This window comes from Podarcis gaigeae, assembly GCF_964106915.1.
Source record: "Podarcis gaigeae genome assembly, chromosome: 1".
Classification (NCBI taxonomy): Eukaryota; Metazoa; Chordata; class Lepidosauria; order Squamata; family Lacertidae; genus Podarcis; species Podarcis gaigeae.
In genome coordinates this window covers 132,888,145-132,916,000 of record NC_139678.1, presented here as the reverse complement: position 1 = coordinate 132,916,000, position 27,856 = coordinate 132,888,145, and the positions used below count along the sequence as shown (strand labels likewise).

Genomic DNA, 27,856 nt, shown 5'->3' with positions numbered 1-27,856 from the left:
TGGATCGTCTGGAGACGGTGTGGGGGCTTGATGGCCTTTGTCTCCCTGGCAGTATACCAACAGTTAGTGACAATCCTATAGATGTCCGGTACTTCAATGGATTTTTTTTTTCTTTCTTAGCTGAAAACAGAAATGCTCCAATCTGTCAGAAAGTGGCTGCATTGGGGCGTCATGATAAACCAGGTACAATCACAGGGGTGGGGGACCTTGCTCCACCCAAGGGCCACATTCTCTTGTGGATGACCTTCTGGGGGCCACATGCCAGTCAAAAGTGGGCGTGACCGGAGCCAAAAAGTGGCTGAGCAATGGATGCGCTCTTACCTTCACATGGCATGATTCATTCCAACCATGCAAAAGTCGGGCTTTACAGACACTTGAGCACCAGGGCAAACAAGAGGAATGGTCACCTTAAAGATAAGCAAAAGCACTTGAGTAGGAGGAGCAGGCTCTAGGTGGGGGGGGGAGTCCCAAGGGTTGGGCAGAGAGTCCTGGAGGGAGGCTGGATTCACCTGCAGGGCCTGAGTTCCCCCAATTCTGAGAAGGAGCTGGTTGGAGCTTCTGGTTGGCGCACCTTCTTGCTCCCTTCCCCTCTGCTAGTGCAGCAATGTTTGGAAGCTTTCACTTTCACTTTTCATTATGGCAGTGATGGGAAACTGGATCTTACCTGACACCACATACGATGCCAGGTGTAGGTCGTGGGCATAGTTTGGGGTTTTGAGAAGACAGCCTTGCAAGCCAAACTGGGACCTATGCTGATCTATGGCTTGCTATGTCAGCCTAACCTGTGGTAAATCTCAACTTGTTTGTTTCATAGAACTGTAGAGTTGGAAGAGACCCTGAGAGTCATCTAGCCCAACCCCCTGCAATGCAGGAATCTCACCTAAAGCATCCATGACAGATGGCTGTCCAACCTCCGCTTTAAAACCTCCAAGGAAGGAGAGTCCACCACTTCCTGAGGGAGACAGTTTCACTATCAAACAGCTTTTACTATTCAGAAAGGTTGAGAGTAGAACAGAACAACCCTGCTGCAAACTATGGGTTGTGAAGCTGGCTTGTTTCAACAAGCCATAGTTAAGCTCTGAATCCTGTTGTTAATCTTAGCTAAAACTGCAGTTAATTTAAAATGGAAACTAAAGCTTTTGAACTTCTCGCAGCCATGCTAGAAGAGGAGACGGTATGGAGACAGCAACAAGCCCAAGACTTGCGCAGGCTGGTATGTGACACACTAAACTATGATTTGTTTATCATGACATCCACATGCAGCCAATGTGAAAGCAAAACCACTCTAGAAACTCTACTCCAAGCAGAACACCCTTGTGTGGTGTCTAAAAACACCTTCTGGTGAGGTTTGAATCAAAGTGAATGCCTTTGTACTGGATTATAGCAGGACAGGATCTGCCAGGCTGTGTGATAGGTTTCTGTTTGCTTTCAGAGCAACCAGAAATAGACACGGCCCTCTGTTTGCCTTTGGGGCTACAAGTAAGAAGTGCAATGTTTGGTTAGTAGGATGGGCCCCTGGAGGCATGTAGGCAGGGCTGGAAATTTTTCACCTAGAGAGTAATTAGCAATGCTCTTGTGGTACATTAACCGACACACACCTTTTTGAAATGTTTTCTATTCCTATTTAAGGCTGTGTCTGGGAGTGTGACCAGCTACAGAAACCTCCAAAGAAACAGACAAAAAGATACTGATCTTAGCTAGGACTTGCAGAAAGCCAACTTTTCTGTATACGTGAATGCTTAAGTGACGCATTAAGAAGACCTGACAGTTTGGGGTTCTGGTTTGGTCCATGAGATTAGCCCAGCCATTGAGCCTATGCCAGCACTGGGCATTTGCCTAGATGAGAAGAATCCAGGACAGGACAGGGGAGATGTGCAAGAGCTGTGACTCAAACGCAGGGTGCCACCCTCCTCGCCTCTTCAGCTGGCAAAAGCAAGTGAGGAAGGGCCCAAGGATGCCCAGGCCAAAAGGGATGGAGGGCTTGAGGGCACCACCGGAGTACCCAAAGGCAGGCCAAGTTGTGTGGCAACAGCAGGTGGCATAAGACAGGGCAGAGGAGTGCTAACGGGACAGCAGTTTTCTCTCTTGTCATAATAGCAAAATGTCTGCTAAGCATTTGAGAAGTGGGGGAAAGCCAGCCATGAAGAGCAGACAGAGCAAAGTATGCAAAGAACCTTCTCAACACAAAAATCTGCCTTGGTCAATGTGGTGCCCTTCAGATGTGCTGGCTGGAGCCGATGGGAGTGACAGTCCCAAGCATCTGGAGAACATGAGGCTAGCGGATACCGACCCACACCACTGCGAAGCCAAACAGAACCACTTTTACATCCCATTGCATTGAATGGGAAACTTTGTTTTGATTCTGCCCTTCCCCTTAGCTGAGAGTGGTGTGCACAGTCCTCCCTCTCCATTTATTTATGTCTTCATGAATTTATGTGTTTATTGCACTTAAATCCCGCCCCCTTTTCTTCCAAGGAGCTCCAGGTGGGATCCATAGTTCTCTTCCTCATTTAATCCCCGCCACAACCCTGTGAGGTAGGTTGACTGATAGTGGCTGCCCTAAGGTCAGCCAGAGTCATTCTTCCTGGCCCAGTGGGAATCTGAACCCAGGTCCAACTCTCCAGCCACTGGACCACACTGACCACACCCTCTACAGACAGGGGTGAGAGATGGTGCCTGGTCCAAAACCATCCCGCCAGCAAAAGGGCTAAGTGGGGATTTGAGTCTTGCTCACTCTGTGATTCCACACCCCACACCCACTCTCAGTTAAGCAAAAGATGTGATGAAGATGGGAGTGGAACTTGCTTTAGTGCTTAAGGGGCAGCCCTGTTGGTACTACTCAACACATCAAAGAGGGATGGCAAGGATGTGACAAGCTCCCCGTCTTGGAAATTCCTATCCAACCCTTCAATGAAGCAGGCCTTTTGTCGTCAGGGATACAAGAAGTGATGCTTATGTGTTGTGTATTTATAAACTTGGATTTTCCAAAAATGTAACAGATTTCCTTCCAAAAGTGTATTATTCATTCATTCATTCATTCATTCATTCATTTCTCTGGCCAAATTCATTTGGACCTACTCAAAACAGCAAGGTGTTGGGGGCAGACAGCTGGGTGTTGAGGCAATGAAGGGAACATTTTCTCCTACAAGAGCCAGTGGGTGGAAAAGCTACTACTGTTCATATCTGCTTATTCATAAACTCCAAGTAAATTTAACCTAGTGGTTTTAAATGAATCCATCATTTTTGTCATCGGAAAATGCTTCGTGCATGTTATGCAGTCCCAAAAGCCAACTTGAGTGGGATGAGAGCAGACACTTCTCATTCAAGTATGAAGCTGAGATGGGGCTCTACTTTGTACACCAAAATGAGAGCAGGTGAGAAGATCTGGGCCTCCACCTCACTCCCATCCAGACTCTGTTCTCCATCGTTTCAGGTACTTTTCTTCCTATGCCAGAAGTGAGCTGAGCTGGGGGTGAAGAGTAAGGACTTGGGCAAAGCATGGGGAGCTAGTAGCTGAGTTCCGCTCTTCTCACCTTCACATCCCTGATGATGTAAAAAATCACTCCTACCTCTTTAAACCTAACATGTGGTAGACCCATGAATAAGCAAGCATGGCTGCTCCCTTCGTATCATATTTTTACATGAAGGTTTGGAGCTAGTTTGCTGCCTCAAAAAAGTATACATACCTCATTAGGACTCTGGAAACTGAGCAACAATGCCAAACAACCACGGTAAATAAGTTCATCTTTGTTTTTGCAAGGCAGAATATCAGCTATCTTATCAGCACTTTATTAATACAAGTGCTTTAAAAGCATTCGTGGACCTGCTGTAAATGTTTTATCCCAACCATGTGTTCCAAGCCTCGGCATTGTGTGAATTACAAATCGTAAGGGGCAGATTTTGGGGGAGCTGGTTTCAGTGTTTTCAGAGTCAGGGGTCAGGAAAAACCAGAGATCAATCCTCATCACACTGAATCAGGCTCATCAACATGCAAGCCCAATTCTAGATTCCAAAGCTTTTCTCTATTCTTTCACTGCTCCTGGAGGCAGATTTGCAATCTGAATATATTTGCTCACAGTTCTTGAACTTGTTAAGGAACAACTTTTACTAGACATATTTAGAGGCAAGCCAATTCTCAGATTCCCATCCATGCAACCAGGCGCACCCCTCTAATCACAGGGTGGCTTTAAAGCTTTGCAGAAGTTTTCCCAGTTCCCCAAACTACAAGAAGAGCAGTGGTGTATCTGCACAAGTGATGGCTCATGCAAATTTATCCCCATGCAACTGCAGGAGGCATTGGCTGCTTACATGCAGAAGAACCCTTGTGAGCTAAGTGGTTCATGCAACAATTTTAACCACCTAACTATCCACAGACAACCATAGGCTCAGCCACTCTGCAGCCATTTTGGGGTACTGTGGCAATAGCAGAAATCCCCACACAGTGATAATACACATTTCAATCCCCATAGTAACTTTTCTCTGACTGGAGGATATTAAACTGAGAATGAATGCATGAAATGTCCCTGAGTCTTTGCAGAATTAGGGTCAGAAAATTCTTAGCACTAGGGCTTAGATGGACCATAAAGTTAGCACCAGCAAATTAGAACACAATTGGTAGGCTAAATTCCAAAGCATTGGGACCATGAATAGCATAGCAAAGTAGAGGCTGCTGTAGGGATCAGATACAAACAACAGAGGAAGGCGAAAGAGACAAGAGACAAGTCCTACGTCACAGTAAACTATAGTTACAAAGTATGACTTCATTTCCACCCCGTTGTACCACTACAGGGGAAAAAGCATCACATTTGTTTCTCTCCAGACAAACCACAGGAGGAAGCCAATAACAAACCTTTACTTCCTCTCATGGCTTGTTTGGAGACAATGAAACCACAAACACTCGTCCGCATGCAATGCCAAGCTGGTGCTGTGAGGTTTCTTTCCTCTCCTGTCAGCGAAGAGGGGAGTTGGGTTGATGTGAGTTTAGCAACATGCACCAGCATGGCGCTCTTTCACGCTGAGCCTTTGCTCACTTGTATGTTCCTATGGCTTCCTGCAAGGTGCAAAACAATTAACCACTAAAACCCTGAAAGTGATTATGCAGTATTTGGGACCTCACTTCCCCCTGATCACCACTGAAATGATCAACCCCCAAAAGCAGCGATAAGATGCTAAAAAATCTACAGAACCTGCTAGAAGGCACCCCAAACCATGGAGGCCACAAGGGGTCCAAGAGCACCCACAAACTATTAACATGAGCTGTCAGCAGAGAGCAACCCCATCCAGGACAGGGTAAACACTACTTATCTGGGAACAGCAGTCACCTACTAACAGTGTCTCTGCCACAACATCTGGATTGAATTTTAGTTTATTGGCCCTTATCCTGTCTTTTAGAGCAGCCAAGCACCAATGCATCACCACTCCCATAGAAAAAGAGTCGCATGTCATCTGTATTGCAAAGAGCGCTGCCCACCCCAACTTAGACAGTTGTTCCAGGTGGATACCATGATTTAGGGTATCAAAAGCTATTGAGAGATCAAGCATCAACAGTGTTACACTCTCCTCCAGCATAATCATACAGGCCAACCAAGACAATTGCAGTGCCTAAACTGTGCCTCAACCCACATTGAACTGGATCCAGAAAATCACTCATCCTGGAGCGCCTGGGCCTGGCTGCAGATTGCCTGCTTAAGAAGCTCACCCAAGAGGGAACATTGGCAAGTGGTCTGTCATGATCTGGATCTTCAAGATCCATGGAAAGTTCTCTTCAGGAACGGCCACACCCGGTGGCCTGTTAGGTGGCCTGCAACCATCCCCTCTTGTAACACGGCAATCGTCATTTCCTTGGCCCACCCCCGTCACCTCCTTGCTGGGTAGTATAAGCCATGAAACACACAAGTGTCCACACAATCTTGGCCAAGCACCTTTTCCACATCCTTGAGCGGCACCAACTGAAACTCATACAAAGAGTTCTTCAAGGCAAGGTCCAGACACTCCAAGCTGTATAACTGATTTATTTTTAATCGCAGCAGGTCACCAAGTGGCTTTCCCCCCGCCCCCTAGGGCTAGTGTATAATTAGTTTCAAACCACTTAAAAGATCTCATCTTGGGAGTACGAAGAGGATGCAATGGACACAGCAAGGGGGGAAAGGAGGATTGCCCTAAACACTGGATGTAAGACTTACAAAGACAGTAGAAGTAAAGGAGGTCGTGTAATTTTATTGGGATCAAAAACTCTCCAGATTGCAAGAACAGATCTATTGCTATTTGAATATAATTTGTACTGCCTTCCTGGGAAATCTAGGTTGAGAGAATGAATCTGGAATGAATATAATGAATTCTCCTCAGGGAAAGGGTTATAGCAGATTGACAAAAGCCCAGAAGGGTTATAATGGTCTAAAAATGCATTTCCTCCTGGACTACTCATGGACATAGGAAAGTTTTTCTTTTTCTCGTTATGGATACTGTAAAACCATGAATGTCAGTGCACACATTAAAGAAGCCATCCATCTGATGACTCACTTCCTGCCTCTTCCCTCAAAGTAAATAATTCCTTTTAAGAGGAGTGAATTAATTTTTCCTTCTCTTCCCAAGAAACATGGCAACTGCATGCTTCTCTTTCACATCCTCACCTCTGTTCTTCAAGGCAGGGTCCAGGCACTCCCAACTGTATAACTGGTTTTTTTTTTTTTTTTTTAATTTTGCAGGATGGCAGCTTGTTCTCTCTGGTAAAAACACCATCAAACTAAATTATTCTAAAGAGGACTCAAAACCCTGACGAAGCTGCTCCAATTCTCCTGCAGCTCCCCCTTCTGCCCTGACTCCTGTTGTAAGGATTAAGAAAGAAAGAAAAATAACTATTCTAACTCTTCATTTCCTTCTATCATTCAAAAGTTGCTGTTTGAGAATTTTATGCAGAGCGAGACTTCCGGAGGCGGCGCGAACGGTAATGGCTGCCCTTTCCTAACCGGGAGAGGGAAGCTCCGCTGGAAAAGGGTCGTCCGCTACGGCGAAGCGGAGACCCATTCTGGAAAACCGCAGGCAGCGGAAGCCTGCGGTCTCGGGACCCGGCGGGCGCCAGGAGCAACCCCCGAAACGTTGAGGGAACCCCGTAAGGGGCTCCGGATCGCAGAGGGGGCAGCGGCGCTGTGGGTCTATGCGCATTCAGCGGAGCGAAGCCGCGCTGCCGTTGCCGGTGAGCGCCGACCTTTCTTCCTGCAACACAAGATTCTAAAACGCAACAACCCGTGAGTAACTGAGGACTTTACTAAATTTTGGGACTAAAAATACTGAAAATAAGCTGAAAGCGGAGAGACGAGGAAAAGGAAGTCCGTCTTCCGCAGCCATTGACTTTTAAAGCAAAGAGCAGGAGGAGTGGAGGCATAGAGAGAACTTTTGACAGCTCAGATTGAGCACCCGCAGAAATTACTTTCAATCCCCTTAAAGACTGTAAGCAACTGATTTTTGGACTTTTATCAGGACTTATATATTCTCTTCTTTGTGGATTACAATTTTATATAAGAAGCCCAGGTGTCAGAACTGCCTGAGCAGTAGAACTGTCAGACTGCAAATTTGGATACATTGTATTTAAACTTGGAGACAGTCTGAGGGAGTTCAGAATGGTTACGTTCTTGCATTATGGAACTCCAGTAAGCACAACTTGAAATATTGTGGCAAACCTAAAACCAACTCTGCTAAAATTACTTTTGTGAAGATCCCTAAGTATTGGTTCAGATTTCGTATGATTGGAATGGACTCTTCTTCTTAGGACATTTTATGCTCCCCCTAGAGGATTGAGGATTTATAACAAAAACATTGTTTTACTTTCTATTTCCCGGCCCTCTGTTTGACTGTTACCACCTGGGCCGTAGCTTTCTCATGGGAACAACTCAGCTTGACCTTGACTGCTAGATAACTTTGGAATGAGTGGCGCAAAAAGAAAGGGATTAAGAACTAGACAAACAACTCTGACAACCTTAACTGCAGCCTCACAAACACGCAGATCATCTGTGCCTACTCTGCCCTCGGAGGAAAAAGCTACCTCCCTGTCACAGGCAGGGGAGGGAGAAACTGAGGAATTACAACTAGAAGAGATGGCCTCAGGAGGATCTGGTTCTGTATTAGAGAGAATTCTTGAGAAATTGGAGTCTTTGGACAGGAAAGTTGACCAACAAACTGCGAAAATTGACCTTAATACAGAAACTTTAAACAAATTATCTGGGCAAGTTGCACAGAATGCACAAGCAATCGGACAACTGAAGGAGGCTGCAGGTGAAAATCAGAAACTGGCCGAAGAGACCAGCCAAAGAGTGGGAGAGTTGGAAAAAGAAGTAAGGCCGCTCAGCAAGCAGGTTGGGGAACATCAGACCTACCTCTCTATGTTGGAACTTCGGAACAGGGAGACTAACTTAAGGATAAGATCGATACCAGAAGTGGAAGAAGGTAATCTAGCTGAGTTTTTGACCAAAGAATTCTCCAAGTTCTGGGGTCTAGAGGAGGAAGACTTTAAAATTGTGTCAGCCTTCAGACTTGGAAGACTCACAAAGAGAGAAAAGCCCAGAGACTGTTTGATTACGTTGAGATCAAAGGAGGAAAGGGACAAGATTTTGGGCCTGCACTACGGAAGATCCCTGAACATTTCGGACAAAAGAATTGAGATTTTTAAGGACATTCCTAAACAGCTGTTGGACCTTAGATCTGAATATTTGGAACTCAATCATCTTTAGGTGGGACTTTCCCCAAGGATTATCTTTTACCTTTAGAGGGAAGAAGATTAAAATTAGAACTTTGGAAGATAGGGATAAGTTTTTGACTACCTACGGAGAGGACCTTCATAAAGGACTTGAACTACCCTCAGGGCCTGAACCACCACAGGTACCTGCACCTCAGAACCCTGAAGACTCACAGAACAAAACACCATCCCAAGGAAACTAAACAGATCCATCCAGGATGTCTCTGCAACTTTTAAGCTGGAACATAAATGGCTGTAACAGCCCGGAAAAAAGGAAGAAAATCTTTCACATATTAAAAAAGGAGCAACTAGACATTACCTGTCTACAAGAAACACATGTGACTAGGCTCCACAGAAAAATATTGGTAAATAAAAGGTTAGGCCAAGAATTTATATCTTCGGATTCAGTTAAGAAGAGAGGAGTGGTGATATATGCAAAGGAGAGCCTCTCACCAAAATTTCTATTTAAAGATGAACATGGAAGAATTTTGGCAATTGAAATACAGCACCAAGGAGAGAAAATTTTGATATTAGGAATCTACGCTCCAAATGAAGGGAAATCAGAATTCTACAAGAAGTTGCATGAGATTATGCTGGATTATCTGGACTATGATAACATCATCATGATGGGAGATATGAATGGGATCGTTTCAACGAACATGGATAGGTCACAAAGCCAAAAGGTTACTAAAGATGGCAGACTACCAAAGACCTTTTTCGAAATGACAGACAACATGGACTGGATTGATATATGGAGGACAAAGAACCCCTTGGGGAAAGAAGGAACATTTTTCTCTGAAGCCCAACTGACTTGGACAAGAATTGACCAAATATGGATTTCTAGAGGTCTGGCTCCTAAGGTGAAGAAAGTGGAAATCTGCCCAAAGACCTGCTCCGATCATAACGCGTTGAAAATGGACATGACATTATTACCAACCGGCTCCTTTAGATGGAAGATGAATGACAACTTGTTTAGAGATCAGGAGATTATTAAGAAGGCCAAAAAAACAATAAAGGACTACTTTGAGATAAATTTGAACACTGCTGTGGAAAAAAGAACAATCTGGGACGCAAGCAAAGCTGTGATGAGAGGGTTCTTGATACAACAGAACGCCATAAAGAAAAGACTACAAAATGAGAAAAAGGATAAGATTTTGGGGAAAATTAAAGAGTTAGAGAAGAAACTAAGAGTAAACCCGAAGTCACAGCCGATCTTGAGAGAAATTAAACTTCATCAGGCACAATATTCCAAACTGATAAATCAGGAAATAGAATGGAAGATTAAATTAATGAAACAAAAAACATTTGAATCGGCTAACAAATGTGGGAAACTGCTGGCTTGGCAGTTGAAGAAGAGACAAAAGTTGAACATAGTAACAAATTTGGAAATAGAAGGAAGATATATTCAGAACCCGGTGGAAATTAGAAAATGTTTCCAGAAATATTTTAAGAAATTATACACTCAAGGGCCACAAAATGAGGAAGAGATTGCAAAATTTTTGGAGAAAAATGGACTTAAAAAACTATCACAAGAAAATAGATCACTCCTGAATAGTAAAATAACACGATTAGAGATAGAACATGCCATTCAGAATATGAAGCTGGGCAAGTCTCCAGGGCCAGATGGCTTGACCTCCAAGTATTATAAGACATTAAGTGACTATTTGATTCAACCACTGATGGAGGTCAGCAATGAAATTATGGAGGGAAAGAAGGCGCCTGAATCGTGGAAGGAAGCTTTTATCACATTGATACCAAAATCAGAAACTGAAAAGACACAACTTAAGAACTACCGTCCCATTTCCCTTTTAAATGTGGATTATAAAATATTTGCTGACGTTTTGGCAGGAAGACTCAAAAGAGTTTTAAATGAGATAATTCATAAAGACCAGGCAGGCTTTCTCCCAGGAAGACACTTGTTTGCTAATACAAGGAACATTATTGACATTTTGGAACTTTTGCAAACAAATATTAACACTAAAGCAGTTTTAATTTTTATAGACGCGGAGAAGGCCTTCGATAACATCTCTTGGAAATTTATGAAGGGGAATTTAAAAGAAATGGGAGTGGGGCGGGGTTTTGAAAATGGGATTGACGCGATTTACTCAGAACAAAAGGCAAAACTGATAGTCAACAATGTGGTTACAGAAGAGTTTAAGATTGAAAAAGGGACACGACAAGGCTGCCCGATTTCCCCCTTGCTGTTTATTTCTGTCCTGGAGGTGCTCTTGAACTTGATTAGAGGGGACCGGTTGGTGCAAGGGATTCAGATCGGAGCGAAACAATATAAACTTAAAGCTTTTGCAGATGACCTTGTTTTGACATTGCAAGAGCCAGAATCTAGCACAAAAAGAGTGTTACAATTGATTCAGGACTTTGGTCGGGTAGCGGGCTTCAAACTAAATAAACAGAAAACTAAGGTGTTGGGAAAAAACTTGACAGATGTAGAGTCAGAACGGTTTCAGAGAGAAACAGAACTAACTGTGGTTAAAAAAGTAAAGTACCTAGGGGTAAACATAACAGCAAAAAATCTGAGTCTATTTAAGGACAATTATGAAAAATGTTGGTCTGAAATTAAGAGAGACTTGGACAGTTGGTCAAAATTGAAGCTTTCTTTGCTAGGCCGAATTGCTGCTATTAAGATGAATGTATTGCCTAAGATGTTGTTTTTGTTTCAAACATTGCAAATTGTGGACAAGACGGAGTGTTTCAGGAAGTGGCAGAGAGATATTTCTAAATTTGTCTGGCAGGGCAAAAAGCCCAGAATTAAGTTTAAGATATTAACTGATGCGAAAGAAAGAGGGGGCTTTGCCCTGCCAGACTTAAGGTTGTACTATGAAGCCGCAGCTTTCTGCTGGCTAAAAGACTGGCTACTTCTAGAGGACACTGATGTGTTAGATTTAGAAGGTTTTAACAATGCATTTGGTTGGCATGCATACTTATGGTATGACAAAGTTAAGATCAATAAGGCCTTTAAGAACCATATTGTCAGGAAAGCAGTGTTTAATGTCTGGACAAAATACAAAGACCTATTGGAAAATAAAACTCCAAGATGGCTATCACCTCTGGAGGCTAAGGCCCGAAAAAGACCCAATATGGAGGCCAAATGGCCGAAATATTGGGAAATAATAGAGAAAGAGGGCAATAATTGGAAATTGCAGAGTTTGGAAAAAATGAAAGACAAAGTGCGAGACTGGTTACATTACGCTCAGATTCAAGAAATTTTTAAAAAGGATAAAAAGTTAGGATTCCAGGTGGAGAAATCGAAGTTGGAAACAGAATTGTTAGAACCTAAGACTAAAGTACTCTCAAGAATGTATAACTTGCTGTTGAAATGGAATACACAAGATGAAATGGTTAAGTCGGCCATGATAAAGTGGGCACAGGATATTGGGCATAATATTATGTTTGAGGATTGGGAAAGGTTGTGGACCACGGGGATGAACTTCACGGCATGTAATGCTCTGAAGGAAAATGTAATGAAAATGATATATAGGTGGTACATGACCCCAGTTAAACTTGCCAAAATATGCCATGTGCCAGACAATAAATGTTGGAAATGTAAGGAAAAAGAAGGAACATTCTTTCACCTCTGGTGGACTTGTCCCAGGGTGAAGGTCTTCTGGGAAATGATATATAATGAGCTGAAAAAGGTATTTAAGTATACCTTCCTTAAGAAACCAGAGGCCTTCCTCCTGGGCATTGTCGGCCAGATGGTGCCAAAGAAGGATCGAACATTCTTTTTGTACGCAACAGCAGCAGCAAGGATACTTATCGCCAAGAAGTGGAAAACTCAAGATCTACCCACTCTGGAAGAATGGCAGATGCAGCTGATGGACTATATGCAACTGGCTGAGATGACTGGCAGAATTCGAGACCTGGGAGAAGAGAGGGTTGAAGAAGATTGGAGGAAATTTAAGACTTATTTACAAAAATACTGTGATTTGGTGGAAAGTTAAGTAGGATGTTTGATCATAAATAATTGGCCACCACAAAATCGGATCGGAATGGGATGTAAAGTGAGATTAAGAGAAATTAATTTGCAGAGGACTATATTTAAATAAGTGGTTATAAAATTTGCAAATTAGATGATAAATTGCATGGAAAAAATCTATGATGATGAAAATGGCAGCGGGAGATGTGAGGAAGTCCAAAGAAGTTATGAAACTCTGTTGAGATAAAAGTAAGGTTGTTTATTGTCTTTGTACTTTATTCTGTAAAAACCCCTAATAAAAATTTTATTGAGAATTTTATGCAGAGCTAAGCTGTTCTCTCCACTGCCAGAATACCGTTTCTGCAGTGCTGTGGATATACTCCTTAAAGGTTCCATTTTGCACCTATGCATTCACAATTCTTCTGTGCCTAGAAACATACTATACATTTCTGTACTTCAGATTATACTGCAAAACAATACCATGGACATGTTCCTTCCATACATCCCAGTGCAGTCTTGAACACCTGAGGAAAAACTACTAGCAGTTCGCTGTCTTTCAGCCTAACCGACCTCAAAGGGTTGTTCTGAAGAGAAAGGCAAAGTGCCACGTACTGTAAGCATCCTGTGCTCTTCCGGGGAATGATTAAAAAAGCAGTTGATGATCATAATTTAACAGTACCATGGATACATGAATAGTTTGGTTTTGGATTTGATATCCCGCTTTATCACTACCCAAAGAAGTCTCAAAGCGGCTAACATTCTCCTTCCTCCCCCACAACAAACACTCTGTGAGGTGAGTGGGGCTGAGAGACTTCAAAGAAGTGTGACTGGCCCAAGGTCACCCAGCAGCTGAATGTGGAGGAGCAGAGACTCGAACCCAGTTCACCAGATTACGAGTCCACCGCTCTTAACCACTACACCACATGGGAGATGATTCACTGCCATGTGGAAAGGACTCTTCCTAAACTTGTTCCTGATGCTTCGTCAATCACTCGCTGCCTGGCTCTTAAATAGATCTCCAAAACAACAAGGGCTTGAAACACAGATATTTCTTTTAAAAAAATTAAATTGGCATTCTGGGAGCAGTGAGGGTAGCTCTGACCTTGCTGTGCCAAAGGGACATCACAGCCGCATGTGGTCAAGGCTGAGCTTGAAACTGAGAGAGCCAGAGATGCGTAAAAATTGTAGCGTGTACTTTCAGAAGCACATAACTTAGACTTTTGAGAAGATGGAAAAGAGTGTTTTTGTATAAGCTGCATTTTCCAACTAACCAACTCCTAGAGAAGTCTACAAGATAAATCTATGGACCAAGCAAAATACAAAAGTACAGTACATATTTTCCCAGCCATTCACTAAATGCCTGTCTTTTCCTGAATCTCATGCATTTAAGTCTGCTTTTTTCTGTCCCATAAGATCTAGCATGCAACAGCTAGTAAGAGTTTTCCTGTTTAAATTTCCTGTTTAAGTTTTAAATTTAAATTAAACTATATCATTGCAAATATTAACAAATTCTGTGATAACGTTATCTATATTATCCCATAGCCATTTTTGTAGCCCCCCTCCCTGCCATGTGTCTAGCATTAGTGATTCAAGCTAGCTGGAAAACAGATTGAAAATGACAAATGCCAAAGGCCTCCCTTTTGAAGAATCATCAAAGTTCCTATTCTCATGTTTTAGCTACTTACTCTAAACGCTCTTCCTCTTTTTTCCGCAGATCGAAGTCCCGCTGAACAACTTCCCAAACATGCTCAGCCTCTTCATCTGTCAGTTTGGAAAGATCCAGTTTCCGCCTTCCCATCTTTAGAAAACAGAGCACCTAAAAATCAAGAACAAAAGTCGGGTAAACTGTGTCAAACAGGTTAGAACTCATTATTCTCCAATAATATTTGTTTAATTAAAATAAATCGTTTCCTCCCTAAAAGAGGGCACGTGTTGTGGTGAGACCTGGAGACTGACCACCTGGTTGTGGGTGGGTCTATTGGATAGCCACAACACCCGATTGGTAGGTCCCTCATTGCTGGGTTTAATCTGGCCAATGGGGTGAAGTCTAAAAGGATTGAGGGACCTATATAATCCCTTGCACGTGTCTCAGAGCTTCCTCTTTCGGCTCGTGCATCGGAACACCCGCCCACCTCTCCCTAATTTTAGGGCATTTTTGCGATTGACCTTGCTATGCCGTTGTGTGTTGTCTGTCGTTGGGACAAGGGCAGAGCAGGAATTTTCCTCACTTGGCTGATTTGCTGTTGCCATTTGGGTTTCACCTGCCACGTAGCAATTCGTCACAACTTGTAAGGTTGCGGATAGGCACTGGTTCAGGTGATAGGGATGGGAGAACGGTTTTGCCTTCCCTATGTGAAGGGTATTGCATTAAAGGAACCCAGGGACTCAACTTGGTTTGGTCAACCCCCAAAAGGGGGTTGTGCCTGTGCCTGAGTCCAGGGGAGTGAACAGAGTCTGTTTCCAGGCTTTCCGCCTATCCAGGTGTTCACTCTTGGCTGACCTATGATCGAGCTCTGGGTCAGCGCTACCTGCAATGGTGTAGGGAGCTAATCAAACCAGAGCCTATGCAACCACTCACTTTTCTGTAATCAATAAAGTTGTGGCCTAAATTCTGCCAAAAACCAAAACTAAAATTTGAGTCAAATGTGTCTTTATTTAAGGGGGAGGTCTCTGGGTCTGAATATGCAAATAAATTAAATGAAGCTACCACACCACCTTCTTAAATTGTGGCGCCCAGAACTGGACACAGGACTCCAGGTGTGGTCTGATCAAGACAGAATAGAGTGCGACTATGACTTCCCTTGATCTGGACACTAGACTTCTCTTGATGCAGCCTAAAATAACATTCACTTTTTTTGCTGCTGCATCACACAGTTGACTCATGTTAAGGTTGTGGTCCACCAAGGCCTGAATTCTGATTCTGTCTTCTGCAGCATTAGCTACCCCTCCCAGTTTGGTGTCATCTGCAAATTGGAGATAAGCATCCCCTCAATTCCTTCATCCAAGACATTTATAAAGACTTTGAACAACAGGCCCAGGACACCCTACTGGTCACTTTTCCCCAGGATGATGAGGAACCATTAATGAGTACTCTTTGGGTTTGGTCAGTCAACCAGCTACAAATCCACCTAACAGTTATCTCATCCAACCCACATTTTACCAGCTGCTCTGCAAGACGTTCATGGTGGACTTTGTCAAAAGACAGTTTGCAGCCATCATGAGAAATGAAGGGAGTAATGCATTCCCGTCGCCCTGAAATGCATGTCAGGCTGCCAGCAATCCTCTACCTTTGCACAGTTGTCAAACAAGCAACACACACTGCATAAGGCTAATGGCACTGTAGTGTGAAGGGCTTTCTACAGAGCCACAGAGTTGAAGGAACTGGCAATAATACACAGGACAGACTTAACATTGGGTAGATTTCTTTCCAGAAGGGAAAAAACTAGTTCAGCTGCTTCTTCTCCAGGAAGTTATCCGGTAAACTGAACTTGTGGAGGATGCCAGTGAAGAGACAGAAAAGTCTGCCAAGAAAGTCTGCTGATCTCCCACACGCAGGCCAACTTTGCTTAGCACGGATTCAGGCAGAGGCACTCCTTGTGAGCTGCTATCATTTCCAAGGGCAAAATGAACAACAGGGCCTTTATCTGACCATACATGTCAGGTCATTTCAGTTTACGGAAATAGAAGATTGCTTCACTATGAGTCTGAATTAAATTTATAACAGCATCTAGATAACAAACCATAAAAAGGCCCATTTAAACTGGGAAAGCAGATAAAGTGACCCAAGTCAAATGCAGACAATTCCAACAAGAAAGAAAAATGTGAGGCATGTAGAGAAACCGGTGTGGCTGCATAAGGGGCTTCCAGGTGAGCAGAGTTATAAAAAGGGGAAGAAGGGGGAAATCACAAAGGAGGAGTATACACCAACAGTTGCAGCAGGAAAATCAGGCTGGTTAAAGCCCAGAATGATCTCAGGCTTGCACGAGAAGTTAATAATAATAATAATAATAATAATAATAATAATACAGTGGTACCTCGCGTTAAGAACTTAATTTGTTCTGGAGGTTTGTTCTTAACCTGAAGCACCACTTTAGCTAATGGGGCCTCCCACTGCCGCCGCACCGCCGCCATGTGATTTCTGTTCTCATCCTGAAGCAAAGTTCTTAACCTGAGGTACTATTTCTGGGTTAGCGGAGTCTGTAACCTGAAGCGTATGTAACCTGAGGTACCACTGTAATAAAGGTTTCTTCCACCATGTTCCAAGCAAAAGGAAGAACAAGTAGATGGTAGGTACTCTGTGTGGAGAAGATGGAGAAATGCTATTGGTTGACAGAGAGAAGGCAGAACTGCTCAACACCTACTTTGCTTCCGTCGTCACCCAAAAGGAAAGTGATGCCCAACCTGGTGATAACAGAATAAATGATGTAAGGAGGGAGCTGCAGCCCAAGATTGGAAAAGAGGTAGTAAGGGAACACCTAGATACTTTAAATGAATTCAAATCACCAGGGCCAGATGAGCTGCATCCAAGGGTACTACTGGAACTTGCAGATGTACCATATTTTTCCGTGTATAAGACTAGGTTTTTCCCTAAAAAATAATGTCAAAAATTTAGGGGTGTTTTATACTCTGGGCCATCTCCCCCCCATTTTCTTAAATCTGAGTCCCCAAAAATAGGAGGCGTCTTATACATGGGGGCGTCTTATAGATGGAAAAATTCGGTAATTTCAGAGCCTATTACCCTTGAAAAATCTTGGAGAACAGGTGACACGTCCCTGCAGACTGGAGGCAGGCAAATGTTGTCTCCATCGGAGGAAAGAAAGACCCAGCCAACTACTGACCAGTCAGCTTGACATCAATACCAGGAAAGGCCCAGATAATTTAACAGTCTGTCTGTGAGCACTTAGAAAAGGATGCGGTGAGACCCAGCATGGGTTTCTCAAAAACAAGTCATGTGAGACAAATCTCATGTCTTTTTTTTATGGAGTCACAAGCTTGTTGGATCAGGGGAGTGCTGTGGACCTAGTGTATCTTGATTTCAGTCAGGCTGTTGACAAAGTCCCCCATGAACTTCTTGCAGAGAAGTTGGTAAAATGTGGGTTGGATGAGATAACTGTTAGGTGGATTTGCAGCTGACCACACCCAACTGACCACACCCAAAGAGTACTCATTAATGGTTCCTCATTGTCCTGGAAAAAAGTGACAAGTGGGGTGCCACAGGATACTACCACAGTGTTCTGTCTTGGGACCATTGTTCAGCGTCTTTATAAATGACTTGGATGAAGGAATTGAGGGGATACTCATCTCCAATTTGTAGATGATTGGGAGGGGTAGCTAATGCCGCAAGCTTGTTTTCTCCTGTTCTGGAAAGAAGGACCTTAACCAATGGTTTCAAGTTACAGAATCTGACTAAACATCTCACAGTAAGGGCTGTTTGACAGTGGAAAAGACTGGGAGGTGGTGGATTCTCCTTCACTGGAGGTTTTGATGCAGAAAGTGGATGGCCATCTGCCATGGATGCTTTGATTGAAATTCCTGTATTGTAGGGGGTTGGACTAGATGATCCACAGAGTACCACACAGCCTGTGTTTATGGTCAGTTGGTGGACCTGACTGACGTCAGGTAGCAGTCAGACCCACCCTTGTGAAACTGCCTGCTTGCTTTGCCCTGATAAGCAGTTTAAACTCAAAATTTGTGGGGGGACACAAGCACCCTAGCGGATGATGGAGGAGCTAACGTCATCCATTGGCGATGCAGGAGGCCAAAGGCCTCCCAGACCTTTGGTGGCTCCACTCGGCTACTCCCAATTGATACCAGTAAGCGGATATTGCTTTACTTGCCAATGAATGTTATTTGTGCAAGTCATACTTAGACGATGCATTTCTCACACAACACTGAGCATCTGAAGTATTTAAACATGGACACTGTATATTTTTACATAGACAACATGACCTGGTTATAAGATTTAGAGTCCATTAGTGGGATTTTACAGAGCCGCACAACTGGATCACTCAGCCAACACCCAAGTAAGTATAAGACTGTTCCCTTTTGTGAGAGGGAAAATGAATTCAGCATGACTGTCAGCTGATTTTCTGCCATTTTTTTTTCCAGTGAACAAGCCAGCACACAACTTATTTGCAGAAGTAATGCAATCAAGATCAGATTATATTTATGTTAACCTAGCAAAATGACTACTGTTATGATGGTTGTTAAGCAAAGTGAAGGCCTGTATATTGCATACCGCTGTGCTTTCTGCTTAAAGTGAGGCTGTGCAACATACACCCTGTTAAGTCACCCTGTAAGAGAGGTGGTGGCTGCTCAGTCACCTTATATTCAGTTACTGTATAAATATCCAAGAATATTACCCATAGTGAACTTTCCCTCTCTCCTTATCCCACCCCAGTTTGGTCTGCTTAATGCATTTTGGATGAACCAAAGTTTCCAAGTCATCTTCAAGAGCAGCACCACGTACAGCACCTTCTAATAATCCCATCTGGAAGTGACCAGAGCAGGAAATACAGTAGCCAAGTACTGTTGAAAAGGGGCTATAACTAGCAAACCAGCTGGAGCCCAAAGAAGGCACTCCAAGCCATCAAGGCTACCTGAGCCTCCTTCCAGGAGAGTGCTAACCTATGCAGGATAGGCCGCCTCCACACCTCACAGACATGAGGAGCTGGGATACCTCTGTCTCTCCAGGATTCAGCCTCAATTTATTGACCCACATCCAGCCCCTCACCACCTCCGAGAAGTGGTCTAAAACCTCAGTTGCCTCTCCTGATTCAGTCTGAACAGAGAAATGGAGCTGGTTGTCACCAGCATTTTAACACCACTTCACTCCAAATCTCCTAATGACCGCTCCCAGAGGCTTCCGTTGGATGTTACATAGCATGGGGGCCAAGATGGAGCCCTGTGGGACACCCCAGGATAATTCCCAGGAGCCCTTTAGGACAGTGCCCCCCCCACCTTCCTGAGGCACCACTGAAGTATCCTTCAGTGGCCAACAGTTCCAAAAGCTGCAGAGAGATCTAGGAGAACGAGCAGGGCTGCACTCCCCTTAACATTCTCCTAACAAATGTCTTCAATAAGGGTGACCAAGGCAATTTCAGTGGTGTGACCAGGCCTGAACCCAGACTGGAACAGAGTGAATCCAAATAATCAGTTTTCCTCAGACATGCCTGAAGCTGGGGTGCTGCCACCTTCTCAAGCACCTTGCCCAGAAAGGGGATATTTGCCACTGGGTTTAACCCCTCTGAGTCCAGGGAAGTCTTCTTAAGGATGACATTACAGATCTCTGCCATAGATATTACAATGCCACTACACCACCTATAGGAACATAGAACTGAGTCAGACCTTTGTTCTACCTTGCTTAGTACTGTCTACACTGACTGGCAGTGGCTCTCCCCAGAACCTGGTACCTTCTGCATGCAAGGCAGGTGCCTCTACTGCTGATCTGCGGCCCTTCCCTCATGCATGCCACCTATGTGTGAAGAATGTTTGCAATGTGAATTCATATCAAAATAGCATTATTTGCCTCCTCTGTTTTGCTTCCCATTGACATTTTTGTGCTTTGTGATGCGGGAAGAGCCTTGCCAAACCCTTAGCCATACAGTCACAGATATCAGCAATGTTTGTCTGTGTTCAACGGCTTGTCTCCAGAAAAGCTTCTGCAGCTTCTTGTGACACTACAGATGGTGCTCTGGGGCCCCCTGATCTTTGGGGTGCTCTTCAGCATCAACAATGATAGGGAGAAGCTAAGAAGCTTCCAGGCAGGAGCAGGAGCCGCCTGGCACTTCTCTGGAGGCATGGTATGAATATGTGGTGAACACACGTGTCTGTTGGGCTGACGTTGCTTCTGGCTGTCCATTCCCCTCGAGTCAAGGGAGAGACTCATTCCCTCAGGATGATGCTGCCAGTTTGCAGAGTCAGAGCTGAGAGCGTTCTGGATTAACTCGTCCAGAATAAAGAATGTTCTGCCTCAATTTTCACCATGGCTTCAACTCTAGTTAGAATGCTCAAATCTATGCAGGTCTACTCAGAAGTAAGTCTTGCTGAATATGATGGGGTTGCTCTCAAGTAGTCAGAGGATTTTTAGACTTGGGGTTGTTGTTGTTTTTTTAGTATAGCAGACAGGTGCAGTGTCTGTTCTGGAAAGCACCACATATATGGTAGATACCTATGAGTCTGTTCTCCCATGGGCGCAGGTGAAAGGGATGGATCAAAAGGCTGAGGAGCCTTCAGTGCCCCATCCCTTCCTCCATCTGCTTATGGCCAATAATTTCAGTGTGCTGTGAAACAAGCGCCACAAATGGAAATGTCAAAAGATTTTGATTCAATTCAATTGAACAAACATAAATGTGCATCTGAAAACAAAAACAATGTAAGCATCACGGTATAAAATTACATGTATAAAATTATCTACATCCACTTTTGGATTATTGTTTTCCCCACCCACAAACTAACATTACCTCCAGGTTTTGAGCATTAGGAGTTAAAGGGGTTAAATATGAGCCTCCTGCTTCAGAAAATGTAATAATTAATCTGTTTAGGACTTACACAGCCCTTGAGACACTTGAAGAGTTGCTCTTATACCTCCTCTCAGTCTCCTCCTTCCCAGGCTAAACAAACCAAACTCCCTCAACCGTTCCTCATAAGGCTTGGTTTCCAGAACCTTGCTTGCCCTGCTTTTGCTATGTGTACTTCTTTATTACAATTAAAGCACACAACTTTCATAGATGTGGCTTTGCCCTTCATTTGACACTTAGACACATAACTAGAATCATTGGCTTTTGCACTCCTGACTGGAGACTCTTCTCTCCTTTGTACACATTCCTCTCTTAAACAGGCAATTAATCTTTTGAAAGTCAAGTCAAGTCCTCTTTCCCATCCATTAGAGTTGCAAAAGTCCCAAATTTGGGTTCTAGTGACCCTAGGAAATCGCAGATATTTTGCTCTTCCTGCATTGGGTACTCTGACAGTTCTAGTTTCTCGAGAAATGTTAAGATCTCAGTCACATATTTGGGACAATCTGCCTTAGAGTTCAACCTGAGCCTCAGCAAATCTCGCATCCGTTTTCTATGGAAACTTTTGCTTGCAAATCCATATGAAAGTTCCAGAGCCTCAAGTATCTGGGCTGCAGTATCAGTCTCCTTAATACGTACAACCTGGGCATCTGAAATGCTGCTTAAAGTTGTGGCTCTTGCTTGCTTATTCTGCCGTTCTCATACATTGATTGGAGCTCTAGATTCTTTGTTATTGCCTTTAGGCCTTTTACTTTTAATGCCACCTAGTATTTCTTTGCTATTAACAACAGATACTTTCCCCATTGAGTAAGGATGGTAATCTGGGCATCTTGAGGCTTGCATCACTGAAGTAAACCTCACTGGCCATCTCAAAAACGGAGGAAATGTCCAAAACTCAAAAGTTGGAGAAAAATGTGCTAAATCCAAAACCAGAACAAAGTCTCCAAAGGAAAATTTAAGATAAAAAATCTTCACGACCTAGTTACTGCTCTGTGAGGGAAGTGGGGGCTAATCTCTCTTCACAGTGGAGACAATGGAGTCACCGTATGCTCACCAAGAAACAAAAGAAAGAGTTCTGCTTTGGACCTCTCTTCTTTCTTAAGAGAATTCAGCTGCATTCACCAAAATACTTCAAAAATAATCTAATCTGGACCCATAACCTATGTTGGGATGTGAATTAGATGCCAGGAGAGGATATATTTATTAGCTAGTATCCTTCCTTCCTCACGTGAGCAGAGTGCCATCCCTTTGCAACTTAAAGAGAGGCTTAGATAGACTAGTTTTAGCCTTTTAGTTTAAATAATCCAGGATGGATTCTCCTGGTATTGCTTCCTTTCTCTGAAAACTTTCCAGCTTGTCAATATCCTCCTTCAATTGTGGTGCCCAGAGCTGGACAGGACTCCAGGTGGAGTCTGACAAAGGCAAAATAGAGTGAACACCCCATGGTTAACTGCCCCACCCCACCCTCGGTGATCTCACAGCCACACGTAAGAGAAAGTATTGCTTCCTACATTCTGCAGACTTGGCCTAATATTTATGCCTTGTTGCTTACTGACTTAACAAGAGTTTTCCACACAATTCTAAAGAACAATTATCCTAGTCAAAAGCAAGTGCAAGGGACCAATGGATCCTGAAACATGATATAAAATGATGAACTGTAAAAGAGAAGGGAGGTGGAGAGAGAAGGGTCTCAAAAGTGGCTTCAGAAAATGTGTCTTTTCTCCTTCTGGGTGATGGGCTGATGGGAGAAGATGGTTCTGCTTTAAGTCCCCCGTCCCACTATTAACACAGAGGAACGAGCCCAGCGAGGGTCAGAGGGGGGACACCTTTCCTGCCGGAAAGGCCTCCATCCTGCAACAGAGCTGCAAAGGTGGAATAAGGTCAACCTAGAGGAGACTGGAGACTCCAGATCACTGCTGCCAATGCGATCTATCAGTCTAAGCTCTCTCTCTCCTGTGATTCAAATTAATAATCATGCCACTCTCAGCAGCTCAAGGTATTGGAAGCAAAATAATGAGAAAAGTTGGAGGCCACCAGAAGGAAAGCAGGCAGTTGCAATTTCTCCCTACCACTACTGTATAATCTCCACAAGTTAATGCACCCCATATTTGGCAACCTGGTCAAGTCAATCATTTTGTTACTGGCTTAAGCATGGAAGATAGCGAATAATACTACTTCACTTTTATACAGTGCTTTAGAGCATTCAAAGTACTTCATGCTTACACCAATCCTGTAAGGTAGGTCCATATCACCCCCCATGTTATGAAGGCCCTGGGGCTTAGAAAAGGTGGCAGAGCTGATATCTGAACAGGAACCTCCTGATTTGTCACTCTGTCTCTTAGGCCATTTCCAGGCAACTGTGCTTTAAATCCACGCTAACTGGGCAAACCTAAACATGCTGGTGTGAGACCAAATCCCTCCAAGAGAACAGTGATCATCCAAAGGGGACCTCAACCATTATGCCATGCCCCCTTAAAGAACAAAAATAAGACTTAGTGGGAAATTCTGTTGAAATTCCAAAATACTTGAATGTTGCTAGGATCGGACATGGGGAAACCAGGGACAGAGTCCAGAAATTGTTGGGAGCCCAACTCCCAGCATGCTGTGCTGGCCAGGACTGGTGGGAGTTGGGAGCCAAACAACCTCTGGAGGTTAACAGACTAGTTCCACACTCACCCACCCCCGGGCTAAATCGTAACTACAGTCCAAAAGCCTCTTCCTAAAGATATGGGTGCTGACTGTAGACCGGCTACTAGAGGGTGGGTCTGCGGAGTGATTTTGAAAGAGGCCAGACGTGCTTCTGTCAAATATGACTCCGTCCACCTGCACAGTGACGTCGGTTATGCTGGCTCCTTGTCTAACCCCCCTGCAGAGGGGAGAAACAGAACGGTGCATTAGGCACACAGAAGTTTTGAGAAATTGCAACCCACCTCTCATTTTTTGCTGCTATCCTGAAGTCACACCCAAAAGGGTGGGGGGGTGACAAGGAGGAGATAAACAACAGTAGTTTGGACTTGTTGGATATTTTTGAGCATCAGCAACAGACAGCGAAGGACCCTTTTTCTAATGGGGTTGTGGAATCCTAGCAAACTACAATATCCACAGACGTGAGATGCAATTTTCATTTACAGTGGTACCCTGGGTTAAGAACTTAATTTGTTCTGGAGGTCCGTTCTTAACCTAAACTGTTCTTAACCTGAAGCACCAATTTAGCTAATGGGGCCTCCTGTTGCCGCCGCACGATTTCTGTTCTTATCCTGGAGCAAAGTTCTTAACCCAAAGTACTATTTCTGGGTTAGCAGAGTCTGTAACCTGAAGCGTCAGGAACCTGAGGTACCGCTGTAATGCCACACTTCTGAGGAGTTCAGAGCACTGCTTTAGTACCTCAGCAACCTGATCGATAGATCAGGTCAAGCTCCCCAATTCATATCAATGAACTTTCTAACAAAGTAGTTCTATGATCCTGGATTTCTGACACCCAGCCACCTCATTCTATTCATGGCATATGACAGTTCTTTACACAATTTCAGGGTACCCTCAGTTACCACTGAATATGATTGTATTTGCAGGTAGTAAATTCTGCATAAACTTTCCCCATGTCTTAAGCTTGGCCTTCTAGTTAATATAATTTGAAACCTGAAATAAATGCTAAAGATAATCAATCTAACAAAAGGCCACAACCACAGATGATGATGCTGGTGATTAAAGGTAAAAAGGTAAATATTATTATTATTAATGACAAATGACTAGATTTATGGAGAACAAGTAACAGATATGCAAATCAGCCCCAACTCCAGTCAGCTGGCCACATACCAGTTTCCAGACGCTGAGTTCTGGGCATCATCTGATCTGCAGGTCTGGAAAACAATCTGCAGACCCCTTGGCTGGAGTTGAGAGTTGTTTGCCATTAACAACTTCTGGGGCTTTAGGTCTACTTGTCAGACTGGCCTCCTATAGCTTTCCATAAATAGGAGGAGTTGTCCCAATACTGCTGCAACTTCCATGGAGCTGAAACCTGACTCCTGATCAAAAACGAGATAGATCCGCTGTTGGACAAAACTATTTCAAGCACTTTCATAAATATTTCAATAAAGTGTTATTGAAAGGGGAGTTTCCATGGAGGGGAACCCTTTTATAGATTTGCATTGGCTTTACTTCCATAGTTTGCATTGAACAAATCGGTAATAAATTAGAAATGTGCCTTTCCAGTTACAAGATGTCAACAGTAAAAATGAACCCACGTTTAAATCTCCAGTAGGAAAGAAGAAGTCAAAGGAAGTTGCTCTTTTCACCCCAGTCGGCAGCTTTGCCAGAAAGGGCGCATGTGGAGTCATCTGCAGCCATGTGCAGCCATGGCGCTTCTTGCTACCCAAATTAACCTCCAGTCGGCCTCGGGGCGCCTCTGGCGAAGAGGCGTCCCCACGAGCAGGAAGTCACAAGCTCTTTGCGCGCCAGAGAGCATTCAGTGTCACAGGACAGCAGCAGACTCTCCCATCCCTCTCTAGGTTGGTTTCACTGTGACAGGACTATTGCTGCCAGTTCGCGTATCCCTGGTGCGCGGAGCGCGGACAGAGAGGCGCGCAGAGATGCCCCCGTCCTTTGCAGCTCAGCCCTTTCCTCTTCCAGCCCGCGCTCACCTTGGCCCCTCGCTCCCGGTCCTTCCTCTGCCCCCGACCTGGCAGCCAGGCCGGCAGGTGTCAGCCTTGCAAACGCCCGCCAGGTCCTCGCGGGCTGCTGCTCACTGCCTTTGCCCCTGGCAAACAAGCCCCCTGCAGCCTGCCCAGGCAAGCAGCAGGTTGCAATTGCGCTTCTCCCCCTGGGGATCGCCCTTTGCGCAGCTGCGGTTACCTTGCAATGCGCGCTGTTGCTGCTGCTGTTGCTGCTGCTGCTTCCTGGGTGCTGCTCAGTCCTCTCTCTGGTCTCTTTCTCGGTGGAAATCCTGCCCTAGAAGGTGGTGCAAAACTATGTGGCTGTCACATGCTTCCAGTGCTGGGTTCCCATCCTCCTCTCCCCTCGCCTAGGGCTCACCAGATCCAACCACCTAATCGGTGCGCAGCGATCACATGGCCCCACGAGCGCTGGCCTCCCAGTCCACTTCCTGGGCAGCAGCAGCAACAGCAGCTAAAGCGATAAGAAGAGGAGCAGCAGAAGGAGAAATGCGACGGGAGAGCTGCAGCCTCTGGCAGCTTTTTAAATAACCACGGGGAAGATTGCTTGGGTTACCTGTGGGGCACATGGGAGGCACTTGGTCAGGGCGCGGGAATAAATGGCCCAGTATTTAAATCTGAGTGGGACTTGAAAGAGCAAGGTTTTTTAAACTGCATCAATAAAAAGCAGGTTAGCGGCTTAAGCAAATCCACTGCGAGATCGGGTTGCGCAAGGCTAGGATGCCTGCTAGGATAAACCTTCCTTTTGCAGAGGCAGTAACCTGTCCCTCGTATTTAACCATCTGAAATATTTTAATGCCGCCTTTCCTGAAATCACAGTGAGTTAACAACGCAACCATTAAACCATATATACAAAACGGTAAGCTATCCAGCCCGAGGCGAATGAAAAGCACTGAGATCCAGAGGACAAAAGTTGCGTCTTCAGAGAAAGACGGAGACTCTGTTGCCTCGCTCGCCTGCCTGCGGGTTTCTCGAATCATCTCGCTGCTGCCCACGGTTGGAAGCAGGATGCTCGATCCAAAACTCAGCAGGGTTTTCCCATCTTCTGAGACAAAAGTGGGAAATGCCTGCTGCCCTGTTCTTCAAATATGTGTGTGAGCAGCCCAGGCAGCGGGCCTTCCCAAACACCCCTTTGCAAAGAGCTCACTCATGCACATTCATGGGCTGCATAATGCTCTTAACCGCTGTGTTATTTTCTTCACTCCTTATCAGCTAAACCTGATCTCCCTGTTCAAACAGAATGTGAAAAGTGAATTCATACTTTGAATTCCTTTGTGCTGAGTTGCGCTCAGTTGTGTCAATAGAAAACTCTGCGCTGGAGACTAGCCCTTGTGGGTGACTCCCCAAGTCGCTCTGAGTGGGCAATTATTTTGGCAACCTTTTCAATGCCAGGCAACTGAACTGACTTGGAGGTATAATCAATTAAAAATGCTGTCAACCTGATTTTTTATGTAAAGGGATTGCACTATTATTCACATGTGGTTAATAAAATATGCAAAGTTATAAAATAGCCCACTGGTGATGTGTTCTCCCGTGGCAAAGGGACATTTAACCACCTGAATCTGTTTGTTGGTTTGTGTTTAAAGAGATATGGTAGAGTTGAAAGGGCTCTTGGCAGCCCTCAGTCCACCCCCTTCCAAGTGCCGCAGGAACCCCAGCATGGATTTTGAGAAATGCATGCTGGGTTTTAGTACTCAGAGCATCCTTTTCTAAGTGCTCACAGACTGACTTGTTGAATTATCTGCTCTAAGACCTTTCCTGGTATCAATGGGTCAAGCGAGTAGAATAGTAGAGTTGGAAGGGACCATGAGGATCATCTAGTCCAACCCTTGAAAAGCAGGAATATTTTGCCCAAAGTGGGGATTGAATCCACAACCTGGAGGTGAAGAGTCTCATGCTGTACGGACTGAGCCATCCCTAGTTATCTGGATCTTCTTTCCCCCTTTTTCTGAAGGTGCGGACATTTGCCACCTCTGTGTGAACTTTACACATTCTCCAAGAATATTCAAAG

At 44.4% G+C, this 27,856-nt stretch overlaps 1 protein-coding gene across 4 annotated transcripts in view; it reads right to left on the bottom strand.

Annotated features, from left to right (window-relative positions):
• MLPH (melanophilin) overlaps positions 1–26,287 on the bottom strand; it is a 77,546-nt gene extending 51,259 nt beyond the window's left edge. For 2 of the 4 annotated variants that reach the window (XM_083708484.1, XM_083708485.1), the window contains exons 1-2: positions 26,027–26,287; positions 14,348–14,478 (exon numbers count right to left, since the gene is read on the bottom strand). In XM_083708484.1, coding sequence (XP_083564610.1) covers positions 14,348–14,460 — 113 coding nt within the window. In that variant the 5' untranslated portion in view covers positions 14,461–14,478; positions 26,027–26,287. Of the gene's footprint in view, positions 1–14,347; positions 14,479–25,419; positions 25,550–26,026 lie in introns of those variants that run through there. The other 2 variants (XM_083708482.1, XM_083708483.1) reach the window with 1 other exon arrangement.
• Between the last annotated feature and the right edge of the window lie 1,569 nt (positions 26,288–27,856).